This window comes from Taeniopygia guttata, chromosome 30 (genome assembly GCF_048771995.1).
Source record: "Taeniopygia guttata chromosome 30, bTaeGut7.mat, whole genome shotgun sequence".
Classification (NCBI taxonomy): domain Eukaryota; kingdom Metazoa; phylum Chordata; class Aves; order Passeriformes; family Estrildidae; genus Taeniopygia; species Taeniopygia guttata.
In genome coordinates, this window is record NC_133055.1 from 2,842,893 (window position 1) to 2,869,503 (window position 26,611).

A 26,611-nucleotide genomic window follows, 5' to 3' on the forward strand; every position below is an offset into this window, starting at 1 on the left:
TGGCACAGGAGGATTCAGAACTGAGGACAGGGGAAGGGTTTAACCCAGCCTCCTGTTTGAACAGCCCCCAGAGGGGCTGGGAAGAAACCCAGCACTGCATTCCAGTGACAGAGCTCCAGACCCAGCCTGGGGGAGATTCAGGAGACATTGCCTGGCCTGAGGCAGAAAATGTCTTTGTGGATGGCTCTTCAAGGGCAGCAGAAGGGAAAAGAGTTCCAAGACATGCTGTTATTGAGGAAAGGGAATCAGACAAAGCCCAGGTTACCCCCCCATGGTTAGCTCAACCGGCACAGCTGTGTGTGCTTGTAAGAGCCTGGCACTGACATGCCCTGAGCAGGAAGGCTTCAATATCTTCTGGTGACACCATCGCACCTAACAGGGGGGCAAAAGCAATTCTGATTGCTCAGCAGACACTGAAAGAAATAATTACTATAAAAGGGATTGTGGAAGTCATAGACTCAGACAGCAGAGCTCATTTTACAGGAAAGATCCTCCAGGGGGTTATGGCAGCTTTAGGAATACAATGGGACCTCCAGAACCCCTGGCACCCCCAGAGCTTGCGCTGGGTACAAAGAATGAATGGGGAAAGAAAGAAACACCTTTGGAAGCTGGGGATAGAAACCAAGATGCCATGGGTACGGCTTTTGCCATTGGCTTGGGCAAGAAGAGCCAGACCCAGGGCAGATATTCAATCATTTCCCCTTGGAATTGATCTCAGGAATTCCTTACCCTGGGAATTCTCCACCTAGTGCAGGGTGGAGATAAGATATGCACATTTGAAGCAGTCTGTGGCCAGAATCCTGTCTCTGGTGCCATCTCTCCCCCAGGAAGCTGGGCTGGCACAGAGCCTGTCTTGGCACTTTGCTGTTCTCAACATCCCAGCAGGACATTGGCCCACACATCCTCTGCTGAAATCCTCGGCCTGGCCACCCTCCTTTGGCAGCTCCAGCCACCTGGGACAGCCCTTGCTGCCACTGCTGCAGCTTCAGCGCTCTCTGGGCCTGCCCTGCCACAGCTGCTGGGCAAGAGCACGGGACAATTCCACTCTGGCTCTCACTTACACTCACACACTGCCCTGCCTGCCATGGCATTGATGCAAAATACACCAGCTCATAGACTTTAACATTGTTAACCTTTCATTTCTCTACTCAGGCTTGCTTTGCCTTGGCCCTGGGGAAAGAAATGTTAAAGGTTTTGTTAAGGGATGTTACACCACTCAATGGAGATGAGTTTAACACCTCAACACACTGGGAATGGCCCAAAAGATACCCACAAAGAAAACGCCCAGCAGCAAAACATCAACCCCAGCAGCAAACAGCAACCAACACCTACCCCAGACACTGCCAGGGCTGCAGACACCTGGTCTGCAAAAGGCTGAGAAGGAAATCCATCACTTCCCACCTCATTAACAGCTGAAGCAAAGAAATCTGCACAACTTGAAACTACGGAACATTAAACCAGTGGATTTAGATTGCTTTAGACTATTAAATTAGGGAAAAATCGAGTAAAACCCATGTGTCATGGAACGCTTTTCTCTGCACACCCGGGCTATGTGGGGATGGAATGATTTCTGTTGCACATCCTGTCCAGAAGCAAGGAATGCCTTGACTCTAGCAATAAACATATTGTTGGAGTTTTTCTTTTTCCTGCAGTTTCAGTGCTAAATTTAGAGCATTAGACTATTTTTAAATTACTCCTACTTCTATATTGCCAGTTAGGTTTGGGTAAGGGATGAGAGAATAAGTTTTTACTTAGAGGAGAAGGAGAAAAAATTTAATTGACTTGGAAATTTTTTGTGTATGTTTGTGCGTGGCTCTTAGAGATAGAAAAATTTTGGTCTGGGTTTTTCGACGTTCACCTTAAGGCAACATTTTGTGAAGCTAAAAGAGCTTGGAAGGTGACCCTTTAACTCATAAATAGAAGATTTGAAGGAAAAAAAAATATGGAAGATTTGAAAGAAAAAAAAAGAAAAAGCAGCAGGTTGTGGGGGGGGGGGGCACATGTGAAGCTTCTGAAGCTGCTCTGGAAGAGAAGCTGCATTCCAGGCACCCAGGAGGAGCTTTAGAAATGCAAATTAACACTGCTGGAGCAGAGTGGGGACAATGTACCTGGCTCTTCTTGCCTGGGGCAGGAATTGGCTGATTCCCTCTGCCCCTCACCCCAAGCCCTGCCTGCTTGCACAGATGGAATCTGCACGACTGAAGGCAGAGCCCATGGTGAGGATCTGACTCTGAAACAGAAATGGCTGAGGCTGCAAAGGGAAACAGCAAATGGAGAATGTTGTGAAAACTTCACTAAAATAAGGGAGGATCATCCCCTTGCCCACTCCAACATCTGCTGCCACTGTCTGTGCTGTACAGGGTGTATCAGAGCACTGGGGCTTTTGCTAGAACAAGTTCAGAGAAATCAGTTGGAATTCAAGTATTTGATGATGTATTTAGAAAAATGCAGTCATTCATGCAGCCCCAGCTTGAGGGAGCACCCAAAAATGGGGAAAAGATGAAGAGCCACCAGAACAAATCCTACAACACCACAGACCAGCCCCTGGGAATCCAAACCAATTCATATCAGGAAGCAGAGAACCCATTTATCATTTCAATGGCATCATTAGATTAAAAGCTGTCCTCAAAAGAAGAACCAACCAGACAGCTCCAGCTCCTGACCTTCCTGCTGACCAATCCACTGAAAGAGGAACACAACATTTCACCACGGGATGAGATCAGATTATCTGTGAGCAGAAAAAGCAGGAGTTTGTGGAAAACCAAATGGCTCAAACTGCTGTTGGCAAAGAGACGACAAAGGAAAAGTGCTGAGAAAGATAACAAAGGAAATAGGAGAGCAGTTTATGTATTGGTCCAAACATGGAAAGGATGGGAATGGGACATGCTTTCGTGGCTCCCCGGCACACCAGGGGTTAAACGAATGCTGCTTCTCCTCTTCTGTGCTGCAGCAACTCTCATCTTTTTACCATGCCCCACACCTTGGCAGTGCAGCTCATCCAGCAGCTGAGCCAGGGGATGCAGGTGGCAGCCAGGCCTCCTGATCCACAAACGGCTACAAAAGGACAGGGAATGAGGGCACTGAGAATAATCCCAAAACCAAAGAGGACCCGGGAAGAACAAAACAGAGTCCAGGAGTGAATCTGCCTGGAGAGAGAGCCAGGCACTTGTAGATAAGGAAGCTACGGGAGAAAACCTCAGTTCCAATAAATGTCACAAATTGACCCACACAGCTATTCAAAGTCCCGCTACATTCCCAAACTTCGAGAAGAACAAAGACTTAACAGAGCCATGAATACCGGCTGGTATACAAAAGGAGGGTGCATATTAACGAGGACAGGCAGCAGGCGCATCGGGAAGTCTGAACCTTCCAAGGACCTCAGCCCGTGGGCAAAGGCAGAGGGAGATGCGGCCGGGAAAATGAGGATAAAAAGGAGGCTGCGGACTACAACCATGGCAGAGAGCGCACGGCAAATGCCCCAAGGCCCGCAGCCAGCCCCGAGCCCCCGCAGAACACCTGCGCCGGGGCCGCCTCCGAGCTCCGCCGACGCCGCCTCACCGCGCTCCGGCCGCTGCCGCCGCTCCCGGGCCCGCACAGACGCTCCTGACGCCAATGGCGCCGCTGCCCGCCCACGACCGCCCTCAGCCCGCCGCCGGGGCCGTGCTGCGCCCCGCTCCCACCAATCAGCGCGCCGCAACCGCGACTGACGGCACCAGCGGCCAATGGCAGCGAGCTCGGGGCGGGCTCTGCGCACGGCCCAGACTCGCCCCGCGCTCTCAGGGCCCCCCGCGCTGCGTGAGGGCAAAGCCGGAGATGAGGAACAGCCCCGGGACGGGCCCGGGCCCGAGGCGGGATTGAGCTGCCCACACAAACAAACTTCTCCGCACCTCCCGCCACGGCTTTCCCGGCCCTGCGCCTTCCGTGCCTCCGGCTCTGCGGGAAGCCCGGGAGCCTCCCTTCTCCTGCCCCTCATTAGTGCATCGGTGCTTGGCTTTGATTTCCCCCAAAAAGGGAAACCTGCCCAAAGCCCTGTGGGTGAGCGGGGGAGGGGAGAGATTTCTGACAGAAAACTCCAAAGACTCAGAGCAGGATGAGGAGAAGTCAGTGCAGAGCCTTAAATGCAGCTTTCCCCAGGCCTCCCTGCTCCCAGCTGCATCTCCTCCCCCGGCAGGGCAGGAGACAGGGAATGGGGCCGTGCTCAGCTCATCCCCCGCGGCTTCTCCCTCTGCTCAGGGACAGGAGTCGTTCCCTGCTGCACCCTGCGCTCTCTCCCAGCCGAAACTTCTCCAGGAACTTCTCCGAGCCGAGTCCATCCCCTGGGGCACAGCCCCCTCCAAGTGCTGCAGCGTGGGTCACTGTGCCACGGGCTCGGTCCTGCCAGGCCAGGCTGCTCCAGCGGGGCCCCTCTGCCCACGGGGTCACAGCCTCCTCTCAGGCATCGCCGAGCTCCAGCCTGGCTCCTCCAGGGGCTGCAGGGGGATCTCTGCATCCCCACGGAGCTGCAGGGGGATCTCTGCATCCCCACGGACCTGCAGGGGGATCTGTGCAGCCCCATTGTAATATAAATTATGGAATAATTCGTGCTTATGTAAAATATACATCAAGTCAGTTGTGCTAGTAGAAAAAGATTCTTAAAGTTTTAAAAGACTTGAAGAACCAGCCGGGAAAGACTGGAAACCACAGATGACAGAGAAAGAAAGACCTAATTTACAATTGAAAACATGTGGCTCCCTGCAGAGATGGGCACTTTCCGGGGATACTCCACCAGACGCCCAAGGTGAAAAATGCACATATGTTAGTTTGAATAGTAGTGCTGTATTAACATTTTAATTGTACTGTAAATGTAGTTGTGTAGTTAAATTGAAGCTTTAGTAGTTAAAATAGAAACTATGTTATCTGGGTTTTCTTTTAAGGAATGACATACTCGCTTTGACATAACCATCACAGAACACCTAAATCTTCCAAAGAAGAGGAATTTATGGTTTTCTTGTCAGAAGAATCTAATTTCTTCAGGCCTTGCTCAGACTCGAAGACGCCATGGGGATTAAAGGAAATAGTTGGCATATAACAGACAGAGTTTCTTGTTTTAAATAGAATGTATGCATAACCATGAAGGATATATGAATATGCAATAGTGTAGTTTTAGGGGTGATTCCTTTGTTCACAAGGTATGCTTGTTGTGGCTTAAGTGCCCCAGAGCATCTGGACATCCTTAATTCTTTGCTTTTTATTGTCTTGTAATTGTCCTAACTCTAAATTTTTATTACTCTAATTGTATTACTATTTTAATAACCATGTTATTATTATTAAAATTTAACAGCCAAGTGATTGGCGTTTTTCACAATTATGGTAGCAAAGGATGGTTTTTAACACCTCTCTGCCGGGATTTGGGAGAGTCAGGGTGAGGAAGACGGGTCCTGCCCTATTTAGGCAGCCTCGCTCTGTTCCCCTGGTGTGTGACCAGACACAGGTTATGATCTATGGGCAAAAGGAGACAATAAAACAAAGAAAAGGGAAAGCATTCCCTAAAACCACAGTAATTAGCCCCAAGACTAAAGTGTACACGAAGAACCAAGACCCAAGGACAAAGGATAGGTGAGTATTTGTTGGGATGGGGCGGATAAGGGGGGAATGAATGTGTGTGACAGAAGCTGCTGGGTATCCCAGACTTGCCAAGTGATTGCTGTAGTCTCTCATGCTGCTTTTCGTCTTTTTCATGTGAAAAACGGCCAGTAAAGAGACCAAGTGAGTGATAAAAAAGAGAGAATCCCTCCCAGAGAAACTGGGACTGGATCTTAGGAAGAAGAGGAACCCCGTGGAGTGCCGGATTGAGGGATAAGAGTGCCCAAGAGCATCCAGGATTCAAACCTGCTGGGTTGAGGGATTAACATTCCAACAGCACTCAGGGTGTAGATACGTAATGTAGACTATTTGAAAGTAAAGAGTATCTTCTTGTTGTATGTGAGAGTTAGTGAAAAATAAAAGTGAGTAAATGTAGATGAATGGTAGTATATGTAATGTAGATTGTTTTTTATGAGCTTTTCTTTATCTCCTTGGAGAGAGTGTTAGAGTGTTTCCTGGCAGTCGAAAAGAGAGTATTGCAGAGAAAAATTCCTCACTTGCTGTCCTCCCCCTGCCCTCAACTCTATTCATATTTTGTCCATTCCCTCTTCAAAATACAGATTTGTAAAACTCATGCTCTGTGTCCTCAGATGGCCTTCCCAAATCAAACCTTGGCTTCCTTGCAAATTGCATTGCACTAACTAGCATTGCCTTAAATTTGTTTTGGTGCAGGCAGGGTCACTTTGGAAGTAAGTTGTTGTTTACTTTGTTCCTGCAACCTTTTCAAGCTTGTGAATGGAAAAATTGTGATAGCAAAATAAGTCTTTATTTTTGCACTGTCAGCTGTGAGTGGCTGGTAGCCTTGGTGGAGGGTGCCGTGAATTACAGGCCTGCAGAACACGCATAACAAAAGTAATTTACTTTGTAAGGAAGTTGAAAAAGGGGGGAGAGGTGATTGGCAGACTCACCTCTCCAGGATGTAGGATTAATGTTAGAAAGTGGACTGATATTGGAATGTGGCTGCTGAAATGTGAAGAGAGAAAAAGAAAGAGAAAGAGAGAGAAAGGGAGAGAGAGAGAGAAAGAGAGTGAAGGGGAGAGCGAAATACACCCCCAAGGTCCCCTCAGCCACAGCTATCTGTAAGTTCTCCCCCATTCCTGCTAGGCAGAGTGACAACAAGGAGGGGGGGAAGTGGGGAAGGACAGAGTTAAACCCAAGGCTGTGAACAGGACCACCAGTAGAGATAAGATCAAGGCAGAGGTTGTGACTCTCACAAAGTGGTTTATTGTCTTAAGCAAGATTTCTTTTTTCTTTCTGATTGCTGTTGTTAAGAAGAGAAGGCTTTTGTTCTGAAGACTAAAAGTCTGTAAGACTAAAACAGTTAAATGTTACCCAAAAAGTAAAAGGCAAGAGATGTGATACATCTCATGTTAAAATTGGCCTGGTCTTTTTTATTTAACTAATTATAGCTCACAGGAAGAAGAATTTGCCTCTGCAGCTATTAACACAGCTGGATACAAGAAGAAGAAGTGGCTGTAGAAAAAGAGTTTAGTTAAACTCAGAAAGTTTTAAAGAAAACTAATGGTAAAAGTTAATGCACTATTGTTTTTCTTTTAACACTGTGTTATTAAGAAATCCTTTCCAGGTACCATTAAAGCAGCAATCCAAACCACGGAAAGAGGGTGAATTCATGCCAGCAAAACCAAAGGACTTGTGAAGAAACTTGAGGAATGGACTATCACATCTAAACGGGGTGATACCAAATTGACTTCCAACCAGGACTGGGTGGTAATGGTTTGGGAAGACTCAAATGATCCAAGGCAGGTACAAAGAATAACACCTCACTGAGAAATAAGGCAAAGCTTGCATCACTGGTTCTAAGCCCGGCCTGAATAAACCCTGAGACGCCTCCGACACCTCCTTGGCAGAGGAACACTGCCACTTCAAACAGGAGGATCAGGAGTGTTTCAGTCAAAGAGTTCTTATAGCCTGGCCTCAGCCTGTGGCTTGTACAGGGAAGAAGGGAAATTGCCATCAGTACTATACTGTCTACTTTATTTGATTCATCCCAATACTGGACACGTTAGCTGGGTTACAAGTGAATGTTTAAATTATGAGAATAATTTGCATTGTAGCTCACAAAATCTACGTTCTTGTTGCAAGAGGTATCAGTACTGAATCAATTCCCTATGCAGATAGAACCCAAAATAACTGAAATAATAACTTTGTTTTGTGGATGGGAATTATTAGTGCCTGTTTAGTGAGAGATACCTGAGGAACGGTGGGAAACCACAGTTAAGGAGTGTCGAAAAGGACTTGCCTAAAAAAATGAGTAAAAAGGAGTGACAAGGGAAACAGAGGGCAAGCCTGGACTGAGCACTGTACTCACCACCGAGAAGATCACACGTACCTGCTGTGGGAAGCAGCCCCACAGGCAGGGGAGGTGGGGGTATAAGCCATGCCAGACCTCTGTCATTCCTGTTTCTGTCTCTCATTTGTTGTCTTTTCCCTTCTGAGATACCAGCAAGATCGTGTCCCAAATGCTACAGAAAGTATTACACGGAAAGGAACCAAAGTTCCTTTTTGTTACACACACCCATGTCAACAGCCACAGACCCACCCAAACTGAGTACCTGCAGGCAAAATGGGGAAAATATTGGATTACAAGGAACTTGGGAAAAAGTAGTAATACTTGGGGCATGGAATGTCCAAAAGGAGAGAGATGGATTTGTTTTACATTTAATCTTAGAAATATAGTCCAAGATTGGTAAAAAGGCAATTAGTAAACAAAAAGGTGAAACCAGCACAGCAATCTAGCTCTGTATTAACCCCAAATTATATACTGCATCGTACTATAGGACTCCAAGCAGTTATAGAGGAGATAACAAACACAGCTGCTCAGGTACTGGAATTAATATTGAGTCAGCAAAGCCAAACTATAACTGCAGTGGATTAAAATAGGTTGGCTTTACGCTATTTATTGGCTCAAGAATGGGGTGTACAGATTGTTGAAAATAGATGGCAATGAGGGCGTCATCCTGGAAAAAACAAAGGATATCAGAAAAAAAATATGACCCTGGTATCAGTCCAAAAAAAACCAAAGGGAAAATAATGTTAAAAACTAACAGGTGGGGTAATGTATTGAGAATGGGATGGTGGAAGAAATTAGGATTCTTCCTTTTATGCATTACAAGTGCTTTGATAATTCTTCTTTGTTTAATCCCATGTTTTATTTGATTACCAACAGAGTCCAAAGAATGCAAGAGGATAAGAAATATTGCTCAAGCCAAATGATTTATAAAGAATAAGAGGAGGGATTGTGACAAATGCATATTTATGATTGGCTTTTCGCAAGTGTTACAATGAATATTATATGTGTCATGTTAGAAAGTTATGCTGTAATAATTCTCTTACATATTGTGTTAAGCGTAGTTTTAGGTTACAACATAATATTAAAATAGAGACTATGTACGTGGGGGGAGTTTTCTTTTTAGGAATGAGATACTCGCTTCAAGGAACACCTCAATCTTCCAAAGGAGAGGAATTTATGGCTTCTTATCAGAAGAAGCTAATTTCTTCAGGCCTTGCTCAGACTCCAAGACGCCAGGGGATTAAAGGAAACAGCTGACGTACAACAGACAGAGTTTCTTGTTTAGAATAGAATTTATGCATAACCATGAAGGATGTATGAATATGCAACAAGTGTATTGGTTTTAAGGGTGATTCCTTTATTCACAAGTCATGCTTTTCCTGACTTAGTGTCCAAGAGCATCCCGACGTCCATAATTCTTTGCTTTTTATTGTCTTGTAATTGTCCTAACTCTAAACATTATTACTCTATTATTTTTATAACCATTTTAAAGATATCAAACTTTTAAAATTTTAAAAACCAAGTGATTGGTGTTTTTCACACCTATGAACCTGCAGGGGGATCTCTGCAGCCCCATTGTTATAAGTTATGGAATTATTCGTGATTATGTAAAATATACATGAATAAGTTGTGGTCGTACAAAAAGGTTCTTAAAGGTTTAAAAGACCACAAGCTGCAGCCGGGAAAAGATTGCAAAACCACAGATTGCAGGAGAAAGAAAATCCTAGTTTACAAACGAAAATTTCGACCATACCCACCAGAGTTGCGCACAAAAATTCGGGAATTTCACCCAGACCTGCCCGAATCCTGGCGGGGGCGGGTCCCGGCCCCTCGCAGCCCTCACCTGCACAGGTCTTATACTGCATGCTGAGCAACACATTTGATTTGCTTTCTCTTTGCTCTGGTTTTTTGGTTTTTTTTTTAAGAGCTAACACCAGTGGGTCAGAAGGAACTCTGAACCCAGTTACTCTGCCATTTTGGATGATACTTGGAGGTGAAAAAACATATTAGCATACAAGACCTCACCTTATTTGCTTTCCTGTCTTAAAACAGCATTGGTTGCAATAAGGTGTTATAAATCCTTTAGTTTTCTGAGCTGCCCTTATTGGAGGCTTTCTGGGAACCTCTTTGCTTTGCTTAGTTTTTATTGCTTATACTATTTTGTTTCTACCCAAGCCTCATGGTCTTTTTTCAGTTTTTCTCACACACAGACTTTTCAGGTCGCAGGTATGAGATGCGATCATTTACACATAAGCTTTAAGATCTCAGGTTCTGAATTGGCTTGATTAGGAGCCTTCAATTTACACTTGGGGCATAGAACTCACAAATTCTGCATTATAATAGTACTCATACCAGGTGCCAGCCTCTTAATGCACCAAAAACTCACAGGAATTGCCTGTAGTCTATTCCGTTTATCACTTTGGCACTTTTCCTTTATTTAAACTCTCTTTTACAAAATCTCAGTTTTTTCTAAAGCATTGTTTCTACTGACACTTATTTCGTTGCCCTGCAAAAGGCTGTGCCTGTTACAGCAAAAACTCTGATATGCTCACAAACACAGAACCCTGTCCTTATCTCAAATTCAAGGAGAGTCAGGGCTTAAGTTGTTGTGAGGGAGGAATTCTTGGAATTCCTTTGATTTGTTTTGCTACAGTTAAACATAAATCATTATAGTGCAGCTCTTCTGCGTAAAATGCTACACTTGTTGCAAAAAAAATCTTAAAATCTCTATAAATGCAACTATATATTCTCGAGAATTAAAATACTATAATGTGGGGGAAGAACCACACAAACTCACTGGGAAACTCACTGGGAAACTCACTGGTGGTATCTCTTAAAATGTCCCGTTTTCTCAACACAGCACAGCATAACAACACACAGTAAAATTCCAGGAATCCAAGTCCGAACCACTGGGGCAGAGGAACCCCCCCAGTTCGTCTAGCCACTGTTCAAATGCACACAAATCACCGCCTTTAAACACAGTGAACGTCCTCAGCCCCGTTTCTCCGCTTGTTTCCCTTCCCCGCGGGCACTCAGGCCCAGGAGCGAGGCCGGGCCCTGCCGGCTCTGAGGGACTGCCCAGCAGTGCTGCTCTGGCACCCCAGGGCCCTCTCAGTCTGGCCCTTTATCGCACACCAGGCTCCTTGGCTGTCTCCGCAGGTGGCAAGCGAGGCAGAGCGGAGCCCCTCCAGGGAAATTCCCCGGGCTCGCCAAGGAGGTCTGTTCTACCCCCTGCCCCTGCGAGGACAGAAAATCTCCTGCCTGGCTCGCCATAATGAAACACGGATGAAAATCAAACCCTACAATTCTAATAAAGATTTGTAGGGAATGGGTATGTTTATTTATAGCGCTGTGGACACATGTCCATTAAAGGCCAATAATTCTGACATGCGTCCACAGTTCTATAAATAAACCTATCAATTCCCTACAAATCTTTATTAAAATGGTAGGGTTTAATTTTTCATCTGCGCTTCACTCCCCAGGAGCAGGAAAATCCCCATTCCCTGTTTCCTTGTGGCTGCAGCCTGGAACATCCACTCAGAATGATGAACTTTCTGACAGCCCTGCTGAATGACACCAGGACAAGGTTGGTGAGAAACGGAGGAAAATGTGTTTTGATAGGAAATTACAAAATGATTTCTTTCTGTCGCATTAATTTTTAGTCCATTGCAGTTCTGTTTTCACAGTGCCACCTTCTCAGCTGATTGTGTTTGTGTCCTACTTTCTCTCTGGCCCCGCTTTGCCTGCTCTGTTTCTCTCTCAGTGTTTCCCTTGATCCAGGGCAGCTCCCACCAAAGGCCCTGCCCTGATTTCATTCCCAATCCATGAGCTGCAACAACACAGGGATGAAGTTATGAAGGCTGGCAGTGAAATGTCACTGTAGGATCCTGCTGCAGCACCCCCTGCCCCGCCAGCATCGCCCCAGCCCCGAGCCGCAGGGCAGGGGGAGGCCGAGCTCGCCCCGGCGCTATCGAGGGGTCTCCGGGAGGATTTTTCTGGAGAGCGCTCGGAGCCGGCAGATGCCGAGCCCCGGATCCCTCCGGGCTCCCCAAGAGGAGCTTTTTCGGGGGGAGAGGAGCTGTGATCGCCCCTCGGAGGGTCCCGGGGGACCACGCGGGGCTGGCCCAGTGCTGACAGGGCGGGACATTGGTTTTGGGGATCCCCGTGAGAGCCGGGGCTGCGGAACGTGGGACCCCCGGGGCGGCAGAGGGGAAGGGGCGATACCGGAGCTGGGGGACCCCCGGCAGCCGGAGATGAGGTGGGGACGGGACCCCTGAGCCTGGCAGGGCCTGTCCTGGGGTGACCTCATGATGCTCGTACCCCATTGGTCCGTTTGGCCCCGAAATGAGTTCTGCACCTTCAGGGCTGGTTCTGAGAGCGAAGAGGGGGAGGAAGAAGAGCGCAGTTTGTTTTCAGGAGCTGCACTCACCCCTCCACATTCCGGCTCCTGGGCTGCTGAGATGCCTTAAGGAGCTGGGACAGAGGCCAGACGGAGCCAAGAGGAATAAAGTGGATATTTATTGAAGTGCCTTCAAAGGCCACACCCTGGCAGTACCGGAGCCACGGTCGGGGTTCTGCCCGGATGGCTCCGAGATGGAAGCAAAAGAGGGTTTGGTCATGAGTTCTCACATTTTTATAAGCGTTAGTCCATTTGCATACAGGATTTAACTGCCCAGTTAATAGCTTCAAATTATGAAGTTTTATTCTCCTTGCTTGCCTGCCTTATGATTTTCCTGTTGTTTGTGCTTTGGGCCTGAAGTTTGAAGAGATTGTCCTTGACTCTCCAGCTAGAACAGGATTGTTTTGTCTTCACCACCCTGTGAAAAGATCCCAGGAACACTTAATATAAAGCTAGAAGCTGCACACCAAAACAGAACAGAAAATCTTAAACCTGAGGTATCAGTTGTCTGCCAACAGACAGTGGGACAGAGCTCTCCTTTGCTTTTAGTTAGTTTTTAGCTTGCTGAGGCAGAGAAGTTCTCTGGGCTGTGGTTTTTCTTTTTCTTTGGTGCTGTTTAAACCTGCTCTGGACTGAACACCAGAACAGCACCGGCAGCTCACACCTGTGGGTCACCGGGCTGGGCCTGGGCCATGGAGGGACTGATCAGAGACTGAGTGAGATGAGCTACAGCCCACGGAGGGACTTTCTGAGTTTGTCATCTCTTTGGGAGCAACAACAGGTTTTATTGTTTAATATTGTTCATGTTTTGTGCTGGTGAATGCTTTGCCTGTTAAATAAACAGGTTTTTTTTATTTTTCTCCTAGGAAATCTTTTCCCAAACTGGTTGGGGGAGAGGCCGCTTGAATCGGCTTTCTAGAAAACCCCCTTTGAGGTTTTCTCCCAAATTTGCCCTAAACCAGGACAGGGTGATGGGGAGGGGGCAACCCCCAAGTGCCTGGACTGGGGGGAGGCTGGAGAGGGGGACCCTTGTACTGCAACACCCCCCCAGCATCCCTAAGCAGGACCCTGGAGAAGGGGGATCTCCAGGGCCCATGAGGATCCCCAGCAGCCCTGAAACGGGGGACACCAGAACCTCAGAGGGATGAGACTGGAAATGGGACACTCCTGGTGGCTTTTTTTTATTAACTCGTGATTTTTGGAGGTTTTTATGGACACCTGGAGACTTCTGGAAATGGATTTGGGCAGGAGGAATCCCCACCCCCAGGTGTCGCCCTGATTCTTGAGTTTTCTAAAGCCTTCTGAGTTTACATTCTATTGGGAAACTTTCCCACACAGTTTCTGTAAATAACGTGTTGTTTTGCATTCCTCCATGGGGGTCGAGAGACTTGATGTACTAGTGCTTTGTCCAATGTCTTCGGAGAGGTGGCCCATTCACTCTCCAATCCACTGTCACCTTTGGAGAAGTATAAAAGTTGGAGTCAGAATCTCTTTTGCCTCGCAAGGTGGCAGGTGGCTCGCGTTGTGCTTTCTCGTGTCCTATAGCGACATCTGGTGACCACCGAAGTGTATTGCAGCTTAGGCTGGGAACTGTTGGTGAGGTCTTTCTGTTTGTTCAGCGCGTTGCCTGTTGCTGGGTTTTTTTTTGGTAATGGAGAGCTTTGAGGGCATTAGGGAGGAGTCTGTGGCTTTGGACGTTTGGAGGGAGGTGCTGAAGCGGAAACGCATTCCTTTTTATTGGGATGATTTTGAGAGGCTGTTTTTATGGGCAAGGGAACAGGGATTCTTTCCCAATCTTGCTGAGGCCCTTTCCTGGGATAATTGGTCTCCCGTGGGAGATCGCCTCATGGATGCCCTGCTTGATAATCGTTTTGAAGATGTTGGGCCGCTGATGATGCTGTTTAAGAGGTTGGATGCCATTTGGCAGGGGTCTGAGGTTGGCAGTTCTCGGGCTTCTCTGGGGGACCTATCTGTCTTGGATGCGGATGCTGGGGAAGCCGAGTCTCTGTACAGTTGCCCTGATTCCCCTAGCCCCGGGGGGAGTGAGCCGGAAGGTGGCTCCTCCTCTGGTGTGGTTCGGGCTCCCAGGCCACTGGCTCCAGGCATCCGGTCGGTGGAGCCGGTTCGGCCGCCTCGCCCTGCCCCGCGTCGCAGGCGTAGTGGGCTGGGCGGGAAAGCACTTTCTCTTTGTGCCTTCCCGGCGGTCGGGGGTGAACGGGGGCCCGTGGATCAGCCCCCGCCTCGGATTGCGTCTGACTCGGTGACGGTGAATTGCCCGAACTGTGGTGTTACATTTCCCCTGGAGAAGACACAGGCGCATTCGCCCGGTCCGGTCTCGGGTTCATCTTCTGAGGAGGAACCCGCTCCGATCCCTGAGCCTGCGCGGCCTGCCGGGCATGCGCAGGCGGTGGGGGCCGCCAAAGGCGGGGCCTTGGTCACTGTTCCATCGGACCCCGCCCCGGCAGGCGGGCAGCCCGCCCCGTCCCGCCTGATGGGGGCGGTGCCCACCGGGAGGCTGCGCGGCACGGGTCCGACGCTCCTTGGGGGCGTGCTGGACTCCCTTGTGTCGTCCCGCGGTGACGTGTCTCCGCGCGCCGCGTCTCCCTCTTCGCCCCGTCCTTCCCCCGTCCCGGGGGATGGGAGCGCTGCGCTGGGGTTGCGGTCTGCGCCTCCGCCTGCGTCCGCCGCAGTGCCCTCTGCTGATACTGCAGACAGCACCGCTGGGGCACCGGCTGGTTCGGTTCCGCCTTCCCCGCCTGCCGCGGGAGCCGGGACTGCGGCACAGCGGGGCGCTGGGGTGTTCACCTTTAGCGCGACTGCTGACGCGGCCGGCGGGAGACCGGTGACTCCCCGTGGCCGCGGATCCTCCCAGTCGACCTTGTGGACCCTCCCTGCCTGCCAGGTGACCGTGCGTCCGAAGGACCACGGGCGGTTTTGGCAGGAGGTCCTGGGTAAGGCTGAGGAGATGTGCGACTTCGGCCCCTCGCGGAGCCTGCCGGATCAAGGGGAAGGCTCCTCTGGCTCTGCTGATGCTGCGGGGGGCGTGGTGTCCGGTGATGTTGCACCGCCTCGCAGCCCAGGGGCTGCCAGTGTCCCGGAGTCTACGGGACACGATACAGTGGATAATGCAGCCTTACCAGGGGGTCCTCAGGTTTTCCCTGTGCTTAGGGGTGTTACTCATAACACTCATCAGCCCTTTTCATTTAAGGTGTTGAAGGAAATCCAAGACACCGTTGCACAGTATGGTGTTGGGTCTGCTGAGGTTATGCAGACGATCCGATTACTTGTTGCTAACCTGCTGACGCCTTTCGATATTCGTTCTGTGGCTCAGGCTCTTTTTAACCCTGTGCAATTTGACGTGTTTGAGGACAAGTGGGCCGCTTTAGTGGCCAGCGCAGTACGGAAGAATGCTACGCGGGGGCAGCAGGATCCCAGACGTGTAGCTACCACCGACATGTTGATGGGCACAGGTAATTATGTTGATCCTCAGGGGCAGGCGGGATACAATCCTCTCGTGCTTGAGCAGTGCAGGATGTTAGGCTTAGCAGCTGTGATCCAGACCTTAGAAATGGCTGCTCCGATGGAACCCTTTCTGACTGTTGTTCAAAGGGCCGATGAGTCATTCATGGACTTTGCATCGAGGTTGACTGCCTCGGTGGAGCGGCAGGTGGTAGAACCTGAGCTAAGGCGAATGGTCCTTGCGAGATTTGCTAGGATCCACTGCAACGCAGAATGCAAGAGTCATACAGGCTCTTCCTGAAGGGGCTACACTTTCACAGATGGCAGCGGCCTGTGCAGACCTAGGCCCCTCGGTTCAGAAGGTGGATGCTTGGGCTGCTGCTGCACAGCCGGTCTGGGCAGCACCGCAGGGCTGGCAGCAGCCCTGGGGTGCCGCTCAGGCGAGCACCAAACGGGGGAAGAAAGCACAGAAAGGAAAAATTCCCTCGTATGTGTGTGGCCGATGCGGAAGACCAGGCCACCCTGCAGATGTTTGCAAGGCAACTGTTTATGTTAATGGCCAAGCACTCCCGGGCCCGGGAAACGGGAAGCGGAGCGCGAAGGGGGGGCGCGCTCAGACACAAGTTCCTCTCCAGACCCCAGAGCCCATGGAGGTCTGCTCGGCCAGCTTGTCGCCAGCACCTGCGGGTCAGCAGGTGTGGATGTCTGCACAGCAGCAACAGTCGTGTTAGACTCTTGCAAGGTGCACAAGGTTCCCCTGGACGCCTTTGGTCCCTTGGGTGAAGGCATGAGCGCCTTCCTCATGGGGAGGTCTAGTGCCACACTTCAGGGCGTCATTGTGCACCTGGGTCTCATTGATGCAGACTTCACAGGGCAGATTTGTGCAATGGTTTCGACACCCACCCCCCCCGTTACGATCCCAAAAGGGACACGGCTTGCTCAACTTGTACCTTTTAAGTCTTCTGTTCACAGGACGACTGACCGGTTGCGAGGTGATGGCGGTTTTGGATCCACTGGGCCACCTCAAGTTCACTGGACTGCTGTCCTGACCAAAGACCGTCCAGAGATGCTGTGTACCCTCTCCATCCCTGATGCGACACGGTCAGAGATCCGCCTGCGCGGGCTCCTTGACAGCGGCGCTGATGTCACGGTTCTCTCTCTTGCCGCCTGGCCTCCGGACTGTTCCCTGGATCCAGCGGAGACGTCTGTTGCGGGCCTGGGAGGAACAGCACGGTGTTATGTGAGCCAACGGCCTGTGCTGGTCACAAACCCAGAGGGACAGACGGCCTGGATTAGGCCTTATGTTACTTCTTCTCCTGCTAACCTCTGGGGGAGGGATGTTCTATCTGCGTGGGGGGTGTGCATTGGGACGGGTTTTTGATGGGGGCCACTGCAGCAAAGGGCGCAGAGTGTTCTACGCCTCCTATACGGTGGCTGGTGGATACACCTGTTTGGGAAAACCAGTGGCCCCTCCCTCAAGATAAACTGATCGCCCTTTGGAAATTGGTGCAGGAGCAGCTGGACCAGGGTCGTCTGGAGCCTTCTAACAGTCCCTGGAACACCCCTGTTTTCTGCATCAAAAAGAAGTCTGGGAAATGGAGGTTGTTACAGGACCTCCGGAAGGTCAATGCTGTCATGGAAGGCATGGGAACATTGCAGGCGGGCATGCCATCGCCTACCATGCTTCCTGCAGGCTGGCCGATCTTCATCGTGGATTTGAAGGATTGTTTCTTTACAATTCCTTTGCATCCCGATGACAGACCGAAATTTGCCTTCACGGTGCCAGCAATTGACAATGAGCCTGCACAGCGATATCAATGGAAAGTTCTGCCACAGGGAATGCGCAATTCCCTGGTCATATGCCAATGGTATGTGGCCCATGCCTTGTCTGGAGTTCGCAAGCAGTTTCCTGATGCACGTCTGTATCATTATATGGACAACATCTTGGTGGCTGTGTCCACTCAGGATGAGCTGCTGAGGATTCAGCCTCGGTTGCTCGATGCTTTGCATGCTCATGGGCTGCAGGTGGCTCCAGAAAAGGTTCAACAGCAACCTCCTTGGAAGTATTTGGGGGTCAAAATTCTGGAATGGACAATCCAACACCAGGAGGTGCAATTTGCACACTCGGTGAAGACACTGAATGATGTTCAAAAACTGATGGGTGTCATCACCTGGTTACGTCCATACTTGGGACTAACCGATGCACAACTGTCTCCTGTGTGTGATCTGTTGAAAGGAGACTCTGATTTAAAATCACCTCGCACATTGACCCCTGAGGCACATCAGGTGCTGGAGGAGGTTCAGCAGGCTGTTTCTGCCCGTCAGGTTTATCGCATTGATCTTTCCGTTGATGTCACTGTGTTCGTTACCACTCCAGATTCGCATCCCACAGGTATCATTGGTCAATGGAGTGACAAATGGTCCGATCCCTTGCACATCTTGGAATGGGTTTTCCTGCCCCATCAGCCGCAGAAGACGGCAACGACATTGGCTGAGTTGATTGCTCGGTTGATAATCAAATGCCGGCAACGGTGTTTGCAATTGATGGGTGCGGATCCTGCAAAGATCATACTCCCGATATCCCGGGAGGACTTTGACTGGAGCTTTGCACGCTGTGTGTCCCTGCAATGTGCTCTAGAAAATTTTTCAGGGCAGATCACTTATCATTTGCCCAGCCACAAGCTACTGCAGGTGGCAAAATCTATGCAGATCTCTTTGCGGCCCAAAAATAGTCAGGAACCCGTGCAAGGACCCACCGTCTTTACTCCTGGTTCAGGGAAAACAGGAAAGGCCATTGTTACTTGGAAGGATGGATCTGAGTGGAAGGTTCTGAAAGGTCATCAGGATGGGTCGGCCCAAGTGGTTGAGTTGAGGGCCGCTGTTATGGCATTTGAGAGATTTTCCCAGGAACCTTTCAATTTGGTCACGGATTCTGCCTATGTGGCTGACATCGCACAGTGGTTGGGTCACTCAGTTTTGAAGGAGGTCAGTAACCCTGCCTTGTTTCATTTACTGAAGACCTTGTGGTGTGCTATTCAGGCCCGGGTTCATCCGTTTTACGTTCTGCATGTGAGAAGTCACACCAATTTACCAGGGTTTGTAGCAGAAGGTAACGCGAGGGCTGACAAGTTGGCTAATCCGGCGTGGGTAGCACCCCATCCTGATACACTCGCACAGGCCAAGGCATCACATGGGTTTTCCATCAGAATGCACATACTCTGCAGAAGCAGTTTCAGCTGACGCCAACAGAGGCTCGTGGCATTGTTGAGTCCTGTGACGACTGCCATGCACTTGCTCCGCCTCTACCAGCAGGGGTAAACCCTAGAGGCCTTAGGGCCTTGGAGCTTTGTCAGACTGATGTCACCCAGATTGCCGAGTTTGGCCAGCTCAAGTATGTGCATGTCACGGTGGACACGTTCTCCTCTGCGATGTGGGCTTCCGCTCACACTGGAGAAAAGGCTCGTGATGTCATTGCCCACTGGAGGCAGGCCTTTGCCGTTCTGGGCATACCTTCTGCTGTGAAAACCGACAATGGTCCTGCTTATGCATCGCAGCAGGTGCGGCAGTTCCTGCAGTTGTGGGGTGTGTCACACAAGTTTGGTATCCCCCATTCTCCAACTGGCCAAGCTATTGTAGAACGCGCTCATGGTACTCTGAAGTGGGTTCTTCAAAAACAAAAACGGGGAATGCAGGGTGAGACCCCGCACAGTCGGTTGGAGAAAGCATTGTACACCATCAATCATCTTACAGTGCAGCAGAATTCAAATAACCCTGTCATTTTAAATCATCATCTCTCATTGCAGGCTGTAGACAAGGCACATCAGCCTCGAGCAAAAGTTCGAGTGCGGAATTTAGTCACTAAACAATGGGAAGGTCCCTATGACCTTATCGCTTCGGGGCGCAGGTATGCTTGTGTTTCCACAGATACTGGGGTACGCTGGGTACCTTCAAGGTGTGTTCGTCCTGATCTGCAACCGCAGAGACAGAATCCGACAAACGGGCAACATAGAAGCCGTGACCAAACTGAAAGTCATCAAATGGATGGATCATCGAGTGATGACTCAGTTGAAGATGACGGTGGGTGATCACTCTGATGATTCCTCCATGAACAGACACTGAACCTTATTCATTTTTCCTTTTCTTTTAAACTAAAAGGGTGAGATGTCACCCTGATTCTTGAGTTTTCTAAAGCCTTCTGAGTTTACATTCTATTGGGAAACTTTCCCACACAGTTTCTGTAAATAACGTGTTGAAAATAAACTTTCTCTTTTGCCTTGCAAGGAGGCAGGTGGCTTGCGTTGTGCTTTCTCGTGTCCTATAGCGATAATGGACTCTTTGGAGGGGAGAACTGGAGACCAGGATGGCACAAAAACCTCTCAGAGACTCAAAATGGCACAAAAACCTCTCAGTGTGGAAAAGAAAATCCAAAGTACGTGAAAAAAGTTGAGTATCTAAAAGTATTAATGAGCTCCACTGAGTGTCAGCACAAAGCTCTCAAGGGACTCATTAAAGCAGATAATTGGGGCCATGATTGCACAAACCTCACACAGAGTCTGGTTTAAAAGGGAAACACCAAGTACCTTAAAAGAACTGAAGTACCTTGAAGCATTAATGAGCCCCACTGAGTGTTGTTACTGACAAAGGCTCTCCAGGGACTAATTACAGCAGATAATTGGAGGCCAGAATTGCAAAAACCTCTCAGAGACTGCAAGGCAAAAGCAAAAGCCAAAGTCCTTTGGAAAACCTGCAGTCCCTGGGAGCATGAAGGAGCCCTTCCTGACCATTCCTGACCAAGGCTCCCCAGGGACTCCTTCCAGCAGATCCTTGAGGCCACTGGGATGTGGGCTGGGGGGGGATGCTGAGGGCAGGACCAGGGGGTGACAGTGCCCAGCCTGGTTGGGGCTGTGCCAGGAGGCCCCAGGGCCTCAGGACAAGGTGTCTCCTCACAGCCCTTGGTGGCACAGACCCTGCTGTGCCCCAGGGCACCAAGACTTGGCTTCTCTTTGTCCCCACCTGTCATCAGTGCCTCCAGTTCTCTGCTCTGCCTGGGGCCTGGGGACACTTTCTCAGTTGTGTCCCTCAGTGGGACCCATTAAAAGTCCAAGGAACTTTGGAGCTGGATTCTGACTTGGAGTTCTGGAGAGGTTTGTGCAGCTCCCTCTCAGGGCCTGATGTTCAGGGCCTGAGCACAAAGCCCCAGAGGGTCATTAAAGTCCTTGTGCTGTGTCTGTGCTGCTGAGCTGGGCCAGGCTCCTGGCACAGAGGGTGATCCTGGTAACCAAGCAGAGCTTCAAAAGCACATTTCTCTTGCTGAGCAGCTCTTCTCCCAGCCCAGGAGGGCTGGGGCACTGCCTGCAGCCAGCCCGGGCACAGCACAGAGGCACAGAGAGCTTCAATCAGTCAGGGCTGGGAAGGGGCTGAGAAGTGCCTGGGGCAGAATCACTGCCAGCCCTTGGCACAGGAACCTCTGGCTGCAGGACAATGCAGCTGCAGCTCCTGGAGTGATCTCCTAAAGCTGGAACATCCCAATGCCCACAGACACTGTGAGTACAACTCTGAGTATTTCTGGTGCAGGTCAGGTGAAATGCTCATGAAGCTCTGACATGCTGATCAGTCACAGTTTACTTCCAAGACAATGATTTTAATAAAAATGTGGAAATTTCTTAAGAATTTAAATTCAGTTTCCTACTATTGTAGAATGGCAGGGAGGGGGGATAAATATTAAAGTTTGATTATGAATTTTTTCAATTGCATGAGACATCTGAACTGTTAGTTTTAGTGCTCACAGGAGATCCCTAATGTGCTTTCAGCCACTCTGCCCATGGACAGCAGCAGCATCACCTTTGCTGGAGCCATCAGGCTCAGTCTGAGCTCTCCTTTCTCCAAGCTGCAAACAGAACCTGCCCCCAGCCAGTGCCCTGCAAACAGGCAGGGTTCTGTCAGGCCAAGGAGAGTGCACAGAGATTTGGGGTCTGGGAGTGCTGGCACAGAGAGATCAGGCACAGGGAAACACTTGCAGGAAGAAAATCTCCAGGAAGCAGAGAGAAGATCAGGGAAGGAGAGAAAACAAACCCAGAAATGCTGTGGCAGGGAGAGTTTAGAGATGTCCAGAGGATCCCCTCCAGTGCAGCCCCTCCCTCTGCACAAGCCCCCTCCCTCCTGTCCCCCAGCCAAGCCTCTGCCCTCAGGGCCGGGGCTCCAAGGCGTGCAGCCCCTCCTGTGCAGGCAGAGCTGCAGCAGAGCCGTGGGGCAGCTCTGCAGCCCCGGGCCCAGTTCCCTCTGCAGAGCACAGGGCTGGGAGCAGCTGCCCGGCACTGGGGGCTCTGGGAGGGGGCACAGCTGGCTCAGGGTGACACAGCTGTCCCCAGTGCCCGGCTCTGGGCAATGCTGGCAGTGCAGCCAGGGAAGGAGCTGCATCCCCCTTCATCCAGTGCCATCAGAAGGACACTTGGAAGTCTCCCTGAGATTTCAGTCCAAGATGGGAGCTTCAATCCAGGGTGCAAACATGTCCTAGAGCATAGCTGAGTTATAAGATTGATGGGGAAAGGCAGAGGTGTTTTGACACTGAAAATGCTGCTGGGTTGGTGAAATGAGCAATGTGAGTCCTTGGCTGCAAATGTGGAGCTGGGCAGTGGTGGATCCATCTGTCTCAGCTGTACCTGGGGGTTTGTAAGAGAAACATGGGAGTGTGAGCATCCTTAATTTGAGAAAATGAAAGCCCAGAGAAACTCCAAGCAGAATGAAGTGACAGACCATGTCTCCCCAGTCTCCACTCATCCTGTAGCCTCAGGGAACCAACTCTGTTCTCCTGGAGGGCAGCAGAAATGCTGGGCGTTTCTGATATCCAAGAATAGCAGGAGAGACATAGGGGAAGCTTAAAATGACAACCTCTAAGCTCTTAAACACAGAAGAATATCCCTGTGTGTCACAGAGGAGGGTGTATGGGAAATGGCTTTGATTTTGGTTACAGATAACTCCTCCAAAACTTAACTATCCTTTTCTCTGAACAGGTGCCCATGTGCAGCCACAGCAAATGTCCAACAGCAGCTCCATCAGCCACTTCCTCCTGCTGGCACTGGCAGACACGCGGCAGCTGCAGCTCCTGCACTTCTGCCTCTTCCTGGGCATCTCCCTGGCTGCCCTCCTGGGCAACGGCCTCATCATCAGCGCCGTAGCCTGCGGCCACCACCTGCACACGCCCATGTTCTTCTTCCTGCTCAACCTGGCCCTCAGCGACCTGGGCTCCATCTGCACCACTGTCCCCAAAGCCATGCACAATTCCCTCTGGGACACCAGCACCATCTCCTACACAGGATGTGCTGCACAGCTCTTTTTCTTTCTCTTCTTCATCTCAGCAGAGTTTTGCCTCCTGACCATCATGTGCTACGACCGCTACGTGTCCATCTGCAAACCCCTGCACTACGGGACCCTCCTGGGCAGCAGAGCTTGTGCCCACATGGCAGCAGCTGCCTGGGCCAGTGGATTTCTCTATTCACTGCTGCACACAGCCAATACATTTTCCCTGCCCCTGTGCCATGGCAATGCCCTGGGCCAGTTCTTCTGTGAAATCCCACAGATCCTCAAGATCTCCTGCTCCAAATCCTCTCTCAGGGAACTCGGGCTCATTGCTGTTAGTGCTGTTAGTGTTTGGTATTCGGATGTTTTGTGTTCATTGTTTTCTCCTATGTGCAGATCTTCAGGGCTGTGCTGAGGATCCCCTCTGAGCAGGGACAGCACAAAGCCTTTTCCACCTGCCTCCCTCACCTGGCCGTGGTCTCACTGTTCGTCAGCACTGGTGTATTTACCTACCTGAAGTCCCCCTTGATGTCCTCCCCATCCCTGGATCTGGCCCTGTCAGTTCTGTACTCTGTGGTGCCTCCAGCCCTGAACCCCCTCATCTACAGCCTGAGGAACCAGGAGCTCAAGGCTGCAGTGTGGAGACTCATGACTGGGTGCTTTCAGGGACATTGAACTGCTGGCCAATTTCTGCAAATCACTTGTAATAAAAGTTGTCTTTTGTACTTCTTGTTGGTTTAATTATGGGGATTTTTTTTCTTTGTTGTTCTTTTTTCATGTTTTCCACAATAAATGTAATTTTTGGTGCCATTTCTCATTTTGTTTGTGTCCACCTTCCTTATTGCAACAGACCGTGTCAATGAGGGGCTGCACTCTCAGGGGCTTTAAAGGAACTAAAGGATCTCCCAGAAGAGTTTTCTGCAGAGATGCCCTTTTGTTGCCTTCTCTGGAGCTGCAGCAGCGATGTCTGTGTGCAGAGCTGGGGCAGATCAGTGCTGGCACAGCAGCTGTGCCCAGGAGCAGCAGCAGTTGGTGCTGCCAGTGCTGCTCCCGTGGCCCTGCCCCGCTGCCCTGGTGGCCCTGGTGTTGCTGCAGGGCCTGAGTGCTCTCGGGGCCGGGCACAGTCCTGGGGGTGGCAGTGCCGGGGCTGCAGCAGGGACAGGCCATGGGCACTGCTGGGGCAGCGCTGACGCCTCAGGCCAGGGCCTGGGGGCTCCAGGCTCCTTGCCCAGGCTCTCTCAAGAACACGGCCAGGCCAATGCTCAGCACAGAAAACCCCCGTGAGCAGCCCCAGGCTGGCCGTGGGCAGGCTGTGGGCAAACAGCACGGCTGGTGCTCTGCAAGGGCCTGGGGGAGACGGGAAGGAGCAGCAGAGCAGGGGCTGATCCATCCCCAGTGCACTGCACAGCCCAGGGCAGCGTCCCAGAGCGTCCTCATGGAGCTGCCAACAACATCCCCCTCTGCAGCCCTGGCCTCTCCCCCAGCTCACAGAGGTGCCGCATCCTTGCAGGCACAGACACGGCAGCACTGGCTCAGCAGCCCCTGTTTGCATTGCACACAGCAGGCGGGAGCACCCCCATGCTACTGCTGTGGGGACATGAACCTGAGGGAGCACAAATGCCATCAGCCCCTGGTGCCAGGAAGGGCTGGGGGATGCCAGGGAAACCACTCAGCTTTGTCCTGGCCTCTGCAGTCAGCCAGAAAGTTTGTTCCCATCAGCTGGGAGTTTCCTGTCGCACTGCAGATGCTGCTGCTCAGAGCCAGGGCTGCCTGGCAGCCACCCCCAAACTGCCCTGAGCATTTCCTTGGCTTCACATTTACTTTCTTTACTCTTCCTGTTACAGATTTCTTTCCCTTGCCCACCCCTGTTCCCTCCCCTGCACACAGCCCATCCCTGTTTGCCCTTTCCTCTCTGGCCCCACTCCCCATTGCAGTTCCTGACTTCGCACCATGGGAACGGCCCTTGGGGAGCAGGATCATCCCACAAGTGCTGCAGGAATTGTCTGCAGGCTCCTGCAGTGCCTGGTGCTGCTCCCTTGCCAGAGGCACCCCAGGCCGGGGGGGCACATCTGGGCTGCTGTGTCTGGCTGTGGGGCTCCCTGTTCTGGGCAGTGAGGAGGAGCTGCAGAGGCTCTGCAGGACTGACAGGATGGGCTTTGGGGCTGTGAGGAGAAGCTGAGGGACCTGGGCTGGTGGAGCTTCTGAAGAGGAGGCCCAGGGCTCCTCCTGCAACTGCTCCAAGGGTGGATTCAGAGAATCACCAAATCAGCAAGATTGAAAAAGACCTTGGAGATCATCAAGTCCAACCTGTGCCCTGACACTACCTTGTCTCCCCTGAGCCTCCTCTTCTCCAGGATCAACAACCCCAGCTTCCTCAGCCCCTCCTCACAGGAACTGTGCTCCACACACCTCACCAGCCTTGTTGCCCTTCTCTGGACCCGCTCCACCCCTCCATTTCCTTCCTAAATTGGGGGCCCAGAACTGGACACAGCACTCGAGGTGCTGCCCAACCAGTGCTGAGCACAGGGGAAGAATCACTGCCCTGGTCCTGCTGGCCACACCATTCCTGATCCAGGCCAGGAGCCTTTGGCCTCTTGGCCACCTGGGCACACGGCTGGCTCATGTCCAGCCTGCTGTCCATCAGTCCCTGCAGGTCCCTTTCTGCCTGGCTGCTGTCCAGCCACTCTGTCCCCAGCCTGTAGCGCTGCAGGGGTTGTTGTGGCCAAAGTGCAGGACCCGGCACTTGGACTTGTTAAACCTCACCTTGCTGGGTTTGGGCCCTGGATCCAGCCTGTCCAGGGCCCTGTGCAGAGCCCTCCTACCCTCCAGCAGATCAACCCTCCCAGACAACTTGGTGTCCCCTCGGTTCCATGAGGCCCCAAACTGTCCCAATGATGTCCATGATTCCATGAGGCCTCCCACTGTCACAATGTTCCATTTGGTTCCATGGGACCCTTTGGTATCACAAAGTCCCTTGGATCCTTGGGCCCCGCAGTGTCACAATGTCACCGTGGTCCCCCAAGGCCCTGCAGTGTCACAGTGGATCCTTGGTTCCATGAGGCCTGGCAGGGCAGCAATGCTCTCCTTTGTCCCAGAGTGTCACAATGGCCTCTTGGTCCCAAGGGCCACCACGGTGTCAAACATGTTTCCTTCATTCCAGGAGTCCCTGAGGACCAGCACTGGCCCCTTGGATCTATGGGGCTTTGCAGTGTCACAGCATCATGACACGAGGTCCTGCTCTGTCACAAAGCTCTGCATGGTTCCCCAAGGCCCTGCAGGGTCACAGTGGCCTCTGTGGTCCCACCAGGATCCACACTGTCACAATGCCCTCCTTGCTTCCATTCAGCCCCACAGTGTCACAATGGCCCTTGGCTCTGTGGTGCCATGTCGTACACAGTGTCACCATGGTCCTCTGAGTGCCACCAGGCCCTGCAGTGCCACAATGGCCCCTTGCTTCCCCAGGGCCCTGCAGTGTCACAATCATCAGATTATCAACCAGGCTGGCAAAGACCTTGGAGAGCATC

At 51.1% G+C, this 26,611-nt stretch overlaps 2 protein-coding genes and 1 pseudogene across 2 annotated transcripts in view; 2 read left to right on the plus strand and 1 right to left on the minus strand.

Moving 5' to 3' along the window:
* Nucleotides 1–26,611, minus strand: part of LOC140680256 (uncharacterized) — a 1,118,524-nt gene that overhangs the window by 732,361 nt on the left and 359,552 nt on the right. The window contains exon 10 of the mRNA XM_072919758.1: nucleotides 2,921–2,928. Coding sequence (XP_072775859.1) covers nucleotides 2,921–2,928 — 8 coding nt within the window. The remainder of the gene's footprint in view (nucleotides 1–2,920; nucleotides 2,929–26,611) is intronic.
* The window catches only part of LOC140680875 (uncharacterized), a 490,116-nt gene that overhangs the window by 155,895 nt on the left and 307,610 nt on the right, over nucleotides 1–26,611 (plus strand). The gene's annotated exons all lie outside the window — the stretch shown is intronic.
* Nucleotides 23,170–23,762, plus strand: LOC140680947 (olfactory receptor 14J1-like; annotated as a pseudogene).